Below are 8337 nucleotides of genomic sequence, written 5' to 3' on the forward strand. Positions count from 1 at the left end.
AAAAAAAAAAAAAAAAGTTCAGAGGTCTTTGCTCTAATAGCAGAGTGGTTACAGGTCAGGCTGCTAACCTCAAGGTTCCACGGAAGAAAGATGAGGCTTTCTGCTCCTGTAAAGATTTACAGCTTCAGAAACCCTATGCAGGGTCACTATAAGTTGTAACTGACTCCACGGCACATAGCCACCAGCACCACCACCACCAGCATCTTAATATATATATTTTATCTGTGAACTGGTGCTATGTAAAAGGGAGCTTATGATATAAGTGAGACATGTACATTGAGGCTTTATAAATATGTTTTGTTATTGTTGTTGAGTGCCATTGAGTCAGTTCCAACTCATAGTGACCCTGTATAGGGTTTCCTAGAAGCCACTGGTGAGCTTGAATCACTGGCCTTGCAGTTCAGAGTGACCCTGTGGTCCAATGCATCATCAAACAGCAGCACACCAGGACTCCATAAGAGCAACAATGAATGCTTCTAGGAGTTACTGAGATCAAGAGTGAGCTTGTTGTTATCCTGCACCAGTCTCACAATTGTTATGCTTGAGCCCATTGTTGTTCCCATTGTGCCAATCCATCTCCTTGGGGGTCTTCCTCTTTTTCTCTGACCCTCCACCTTACCAAATATGATATCCTTCTCCAGCAACTGATCCCTCCTGAGAATATGTCCGAAGTATGAGAGACGAAATCTGGCCATCCTAGCCTTCAAGGAGCACTCTGGCTGCACTTCTTCCAACACAGATCTGTTTGTTCTTTTGGCAGCCCATGGCACTTTCGATATTCTCCTCCAACACCATAACTCAAAGCCATCAATTCTTATATGGTCTTAATTATTCACTGTCCAACTTTCATATACATATGTTGTTATATGTCGTGGAGTCAGTTCTGACTAATAGCGACCCTACCTGTACAGGATTTCCAAGGCTGTAAATCTTTACAGGAGCAGAAAGCCTCATCTTTCTCCCACGAACAGTTGGTAGTTTCAAACTGCTGACCATGAGGTTCGCAGCCCAATTCATAACCACTACGCTACCGAGCTCCTTAGGATATTGAAAATACCATGGCTTGGGTACAGCATACCTCAGCCCTCTTTACGAATGAGTTGTTGTTTGTTGTGAAGTGCCGTCGAGTCGGTTCCGACCCACAGCGAACCTGTAGAGGGTTTCTGAGGATCAGCTGTTGAACTTGAACTGCCGATCTTGCAGTATGAGTAAGGGTAGATTAATGCACTGGACTGCAGAGTTGTTTGAACTGCAAGGTTTGTGCTTCAAACTCATCAGCCACTCCTCGGAAACCCTATATAGCATCACTAGGGGTCAGAAATGACTCGATAGCACTTAACAACAGCAACAACAATAATTGATTCTGGTGTGGCACTGCAAGGTAACACACTGGACTGCAAGATCAGTTTGAACTGCATGGTTGGTGGTTCAAACCCACCAATCACTTCTCGGAAACGCTACACAGGGTTACTGTGAATCGGAACTGACTCAGGCACTTAACAACAAAAACAGCGATGTTTATATTACTCTGTTTATCCGTCCACCTGTTGATTTGTTTTCTCCTTTTGGTTACTGAGAATAATTGTGCCATGAACACTGGTGTGTCCGAAATTCTTGTTTTTGCCTGCTACCACAGAGCTTCTCTAGGAGTTCTTGGCAGCAGCACAGTATGACTTGCAGGACTTGAACTAGAAATTTAGTCTCAATTCATCCTTCTAGTCTGCAACATAACTGGAATTCAAAGTCCAACACTGAGCTTTCTCTGTGGGTCTCAGATGTGAGACTGAATTCTCTTTTACTTACTTAATGATAAGAACTCTTTCCTCCACAAATAGGCCTATGACCATATCTCATTGAAGTGACAGTCTGAATTGAAATAACTGGTTTCTCGTGGAATTTTTCCTGGAAGCAGCTTGTCCTTTATATTTTAGAGTCTCAAAATAAGCATTAAAGTCAGCCATATTAGTATTGTTGTTATTCTGAGTCATAGCAACTGATTCATACACCTGTATAGGGTCACTTGCATAGGGTTTCTGAGGAGCAGCTGGTGGATTTGAACTGCTGGCCTTGCAGTTAGCAGTCCAATGCTTATCCTACAATGCCACACCAGGACTTATTAGTACATGGCTGGTATAATACTTACAGTGCTTTTATTGTTTGTCGTGGACTCAAAGTTAAGCACATTGTACATAACAACAATGGGTTGTTGTTGTTATTGTTAAGTGCCATCAGGTCTGTTCCAAGTGCAACTGATGATTTGAACTGCCAAACTTGCAGTTAGCAGTCCAGTGCTTATGCTACAGTGCCACGCCACGGCTCTTAGTTCATTTTACAGATGAAGTGTAGTCATAATCATTACAACTGCTGTCACCAAAGTCTACTCTATAAAAACAAATGCTTGTGTTTTGATTCATGACTTCTAGTATTGGGGATGATTTCTAATTGTTCCACCCATTATTTCACCGGTCTAATTGGGGAATTATATTTTCTAGGAAGTATATAGACCTTATTTTCAATCTTTCTGCATTAGAGTAGCTTATTACTGCTGCAACTTTCTTCCATTGCTGTCGTCATTAAGTGCTTTCAAATCATTTCCAACTCATAGTGACACTGTACAGAGTTTCTGAAGATTGGCTAGTGGTTTTAAACCATTAACCTTGCTGTTAGTAGTCCAGTGCTTATTTTACATTGCCACACCAGGAATCCTTTCTTTTATATTTACTGGATAATATTTCAGAAACAGAGTTTTCTACAATATTGGCTAATTCAAAAATACATATATTGCTTATTAGAAAAAAAAATCTCTCATTCTTTTGATCCTTTACTGGGAAATATTCATGAGTGTAAGTTTTTAAATACAATTGTCCTAAGCAATAGTTATGAAATGTGTTTTATTTAATTCAGCAATAAATTGGATGCTTGATCCTACATGAAACTGAAAACAAAAGAAAAATCAACTAAACCTAACCCAAATGGGATGCAAAGTCCAAGGACAGGAATATGTCAAAGGTAGCATACCTTTCCTGTGTCATCAGAGTTATATCATGTGTTATGAGTAAATTATCTATTTTGTAAGTTTGATTCTTTAAATAACGTGTTTAACTGTGAAAACATTCTTGAAAGCCCATGAAACCTTATTATTCTAATTACCAACACAAGGGGTTAATAAATGAATTATAAGGCCAGATAGTGTTGTCATAAAGTAGACCTCACTCAATTATTTATCCCTGGGTCTGGGGTTACCGCTTGGGCATATTGTACCTAGGTTTGCTTGAGCTCTGAGACCTGAAGACTGGATTACAGTCTTGGCAAGGTGGCTTTTGCTGAATGCAATTCAAAGGGATGACATACATTTTTTATTGAGGTGTTTGGATAATTTGAGACCAAGAGATATTCAAAATTTGTCTATGAAAGCCTATTTCCTCTGAGCCATATAGAAAAATTACCCTTTAAACGATCTAGATAAGTACAAATGAATAGGAAAATGGATTAAGTTGAGGGAAAAAAGAAATTTTCCTCTTTCTTAGTTTTCTAAAGACTCAGTTCTTTTCTTTCTTTTATTTACTATCATGAGCATTTTAATGTGATGCATTATCTATCAGTCAATGTTCATTTCCATATTGAATATTTTCTTTTACTAACTTGTTTCCTATTGCACAATGAAAGATCTTGTCTTTCAGTACAAAAATTTTTGTTATCAAAGAGAATGGAATTGGGTAACACTTGTTTTTCTTCCTTCTTGAATTCATACCAATTCATTGCAAAGATCAGTTCTTAAAGTAGAGTTAAAGGCATGCTATTTCCTCTCAATCACTGACCTCTTTCAACCCAGTGTCCCTTCTAGACCTCCAAGGAGCAAGGGGACTTTCTTATCTCTCAGTAGTATCAGATTAGGAGATCAAGAATCTGTTCTTGCTAAATTCCTATTATGCCCTCCCCCACCCTGTGGGCCCTGGGTCAAAGTCATCTCCCATATTTCTAATGATGTGAATTCTAGGAGTCATTCCAAACACTGTGGGCAGTGTGATCAGAGGGAAGTGGGGAGTAGAATGCAGTGGGAAGTAGAATGACTGTTTATTGGACATGAAACTTGGGGGATAGAGAGGCTTTCATTGAATGGAACGGAGAATAGAGCATTACAGAAGAGTACAGTGGAGTCCAGAATTTATTCTGAAAACCAGTTGTTGTTAAGTGCTGTTGAGTCGGTTCCAATTCATAGTGACACTTTATAGGGTTTCTGAGGTACAGCTGGTAGGTTTGGACATACAGGTTCTTTCACATTTGGGAAATAAATCTTACAGAGATTTTAGGGAAAATAGAGATGGTGCACAATACTCAGAAACATCAGTGATATTCTACCAAAAAAAGATAAACAGAACTATAAACAATTGCCATCAAGTGGATTCTAACTCATGATGACCAATGTGTGTCAAAGTAGAACTGTGTTCCATAGGATTTTGAATTATTGATTTTTTAGAAGATCGCCAGGACTTTCTTTTGAAGCACTTCTGGGTAGACTCAAATTACCAACTTTACCATAGCAGCTGAATACATTCACAACTGTTTGCCCTACCCAGGGATTCCAAAAATGAGTGAATGAATGAATGAATGAATGAACTAAAATGTTATAAAAAAGGTAGCACAGGCTTCATGGTTCAGAAATATGTAAAATGTACCTCAAATATGGACGTTTGCCTTGATAAGACGCAGCATTTGCCACTGAAAGTGTGTATCAGCAGAGATGCAGTTTGTGAGTTACTGTGAAGTGGTGGAGGAAGGGTCGTTTTACCACCAGGTGTGAGTGAGCATTTCTAACGTGAGCTGTGGAGTGAGGAATTGGTGGAGGATGTGTGTATGTGCTGTGTTTCCCTACACTGGTTGATTCATTTGGGTGTTATTTTCTGCATTCACCTAGTGTTTGTTACTCATGGATAAATCAAACGTAAGCAAATACAAAATCTGTGTTATGCTCAACTTATTCCATAACATATTAATCACCTTGGGACAAATTTGCAGTTTCAAAATAAACCTTCTATAGAATAATCCCATGAACATTTCCACATCTCTGATTTCACCAATTCTCACAAGCACACTGACAAGGAGGGAAGCAAATGCCCCACCATTTGTTTGTTTGTTTGGAAATCTTGACCTTTGAAAGGTCTGCGAATGAGTTTGCTTTCAAGGATCAAGTGATGTGGAGAATACAAATATTAAATACTATCCTGTCTACATCTACACCAAATTACACCTTTCAGTTCTGTTTCCAGGAGGCTTAAGTGCATTAAAGGAGCTTTGGTAGCGTAGTGGTTACGAATCAGGCTGCAAATCTCAGGGTCAACAGTTTGAAACTACCAGAGGTTCCGCGGGAGAAAGATGAGGTGTTCTGCTCCCCTAAAGATTTACAGCCTCTGAAACTGTACAGGGCCGCTATGAGTCGGAACCGACTCCACGGCACATAACAACATCAACTAAGTGTATTAGGGAGCCACAGTGGCACTGTGGAGCCCTAGTGTGGTGCTGTGGGTTAATGTGCCAGACTGCAAAGCCGTTTGAACTGCAAGGTCGGTGGTTCAGGCTCACCAGCTGCTCCTCGGAAACCCTATACAGGGTTGCCATGGGTCGGAATCGACTAGATGGCACTTGACAACAACAACAAGTGGCACTGTGGGTTAAGCACTGGGCACTAACTGCAAAATCTGCATTTCAAATTTACTAGCTGCCCCTCAGAAAGATGAGATTACCTGCTCCTATATTGGTTTGCAGTCTCAGAAACCATAAAGAATCATGTTTCTACTCCATCCTATATAAGGCAACTATGAGTTGGAATCGACTTGATGGCAGCGAAGTTGTCTTTTTGTATTTATCACATTTTATGGTCAAAGCAGCAGTAGTAAATGTTGTAGGTTAAAAAGTGAGTAGGTCATTGTCCCTGTCATCAGGAAATGGATTTGGGGATTCTCCTTGTTGACTAATGAGAATTTTCTTCATTATCCTGTGTTTTTGTGGCAGAATGTGTGTCTGTACACATACACACAATGAATGAGGCTGAATCCAGAGGGTGTACATCTGTCTTGATCACTGTGTAATAAAATCATGAGTTTAGCATTGATACTAAGCAACAGTTTACCCAAAACTCTTCATTGACTCTGCTTAACTCTATATAGAGTCATCTTAACGTTTACTTTGAGTGTTAACAAAAAGGTTTATTTACAGTCTCCGAAACCACGCATTCCAGGAGCCATCAGACAGAGGACAGCATTGGACCTATAGAATCACAGTCCACGTTTGTGTTATGTGGTTAGACGTTGGGCTGCTAATTGCAAGGTCACTAGTTCAAACCCACCAGCTGCTCCACAGGAAAAAGATGAGGTTGTCTGCTCCTATACAGATTTACAGTCTTGGAAACTCCATAGAGGGTCTCAATCAACTCCATGGCATTGGATGGGTCAGTTGGTTGATCGCAACAGAAGTTTATCTCCAGCACACAGACAATGCTTTCTCTAAGGTCTTGGTAGCATAGTGGGTTAAACATTGGGCTGCTAACCACAAGGTCAGTAGTTCAGGTCCACCAGGTGCTCTGTGGGAGAAAGATATAGATTTCTGCTCCCATAAAAATTTACAGCTTCTGATACTCTATACAGGGTCACTATGAGTTGGAATCAGCTTCATGGCACATAACCACCACCACTACCATGACCACCATGACCCCAGGGTTAACAGAAGCCTGAGTCTCCCTGGATTTTTAAAGTTCTTCTCGTATACCCAAAAGAATTAACAGCAAAAATGACTAAACAGGGTTGCAAATGTGCAGTATATTTAATATTTTCACATTATCCATTTTGATGGACTAATGCTTCTTAACTCCTTGTGTGGTGCTATGGGTTAATGCACTAGATTGTAAGGTTGGTTTGAACAGCAAGGTCTATGGTTCAAGTTAGCCAGCTTCTCCTCGGAAACTATACAGGGTCACTATGAGTCGGGAAAAACTCAACAGTACTTAACAACAACAACCCACATACACTAACATGATTAATGTAAATGCATAAACAGTTTGCAATAATATTAAAGCTTAAATTTGAATTCCTTTCTGAGACCAAAAGTATTTTTGTTTTCCTTCAGCCCCAGTTGTTCTACATAGTATAAATTCATTTTTAAAACAATTTCTCTTAAGGAATTAAATACCAGGTCAGTAAGCATCTTTGATGTCAATTGTGATCTCCCTGCTCTATTTTCAAAAGATGAAGAAAACAAAAAGTAACCCTTAATAAAGAACAAAAAAGAACATTTAAAAGGAACATTCTGACTGCCAGAGTCTGGAGTAAACTTCAGATTCAATTTTATATCTGGTAGCAATGATAAGAACTGGCTTCTCTATTTTGACATGGAGCATAAATTCCTTGCTTTTCTATGACTCCAACTACTAAAACGTCTTATTCTTTCTGGCCATAATTACAAAACCGAGATGTCCATTACAATCCCTTAGCTATGGAATAAATCTTAGGTTTGATTGTTAAGGATCGAGAAGAAATACAGATGTAATCAAGTAAAACGTCCACCACCTCTATGTTCTACTAATCTCAACCAAACTCCACCTACCTTTTACTTTGTTTTATTTTCTCAGGGAAGCAAAAAACTTTGTAAGTGAAAATGAAGGGGCTCTTGGGAAAGGAAAAGGAAAACAGTGGTTTGCATTTAAGATGATGATGGCCAAGGTAAGTATTTTCAAAATTTGTTTGGTTTATGCCACCTATTCTCAAAAGGGGTCTTGAAGTGTGTGTGAAATGATTTTTGGTGTGTGTGTGGGGACACATGTGAAAAATTTACTCTTTCTATGTATAAAACACAGATGCATATACAGTACATATTCTGTTGTTGCTGTTGTTGTTAGGTGCCATTGAGTCAGTACTGACTCATAGTAACCCTATGTACAACAGAACGAAACACTGCCCGGGCCTGACCAACCTCACAATTGTTGCCACGCTTAAGCCCATTGATGCTGCCACTCTGTCAATCCATCTCACTGGGGAGCTTCCTCTTTTACTATGAACTTCCACCTTACTAAACATGATATCCTTTTCCAGCAACTGGTCCCTCCTGACAATATGTCCAAAGTATGAGAGACGAAGTGTGACCATCCCGGCCTCCAAGAAGCACGCTGCCTGCACGTCTTCCAAAATAGATCTGTTGATTCTTATGGCAGCCCATGGTACTTTCAATATTCTCCTCCAACAGCATAACTCAAATGCATCAATTCTTCTACAGTCTTCCTTATTCACTGTCCAGTTTTCACATGCATATGAGGTTATTGAAAATACCATGGCTTGGGTCAGGCACACT

The 8337-nt window shown here is 39.6% G+C and overlaps 1 protein-coding gene across 1 annotated transcript in view; it reads left to right on the top strand.

Moving 5' to 3' along the window:
- TMC1 (transmembrane channel-like 1) overlaps positions 1 to 8337 on the top strand; it is a 186453-nt gene that overhangs the window by 54417 nt on the left and 123699 nt on the right. The window contains exon 5 of the mRNA XM_006835003.1: positions 7622 to 7712. Within this exon, the coding sequence (XP_006835066.1) occupies positions 7622 to 7712 (91 nt within the window). The remainder of the gene's footprint in view (positions 1 to 7621; positions 7713 to 8337) is intronic.

Source organism: Chrysochloris asiatica, unplaced genomic scaffold, assembly GCF_000296735.1.
Source record: "Chrysochloris asiatica unplaced genomic scaffold, ChrAsi1.0 scaffold00014, whole genome shotgun sequence".
NCBI lineage: Eukaryota > Metazoa > Chordata > Mammalia > Afrosoricida > Chrysochloridae > Chrysochloris > Chrysochloris asiatica.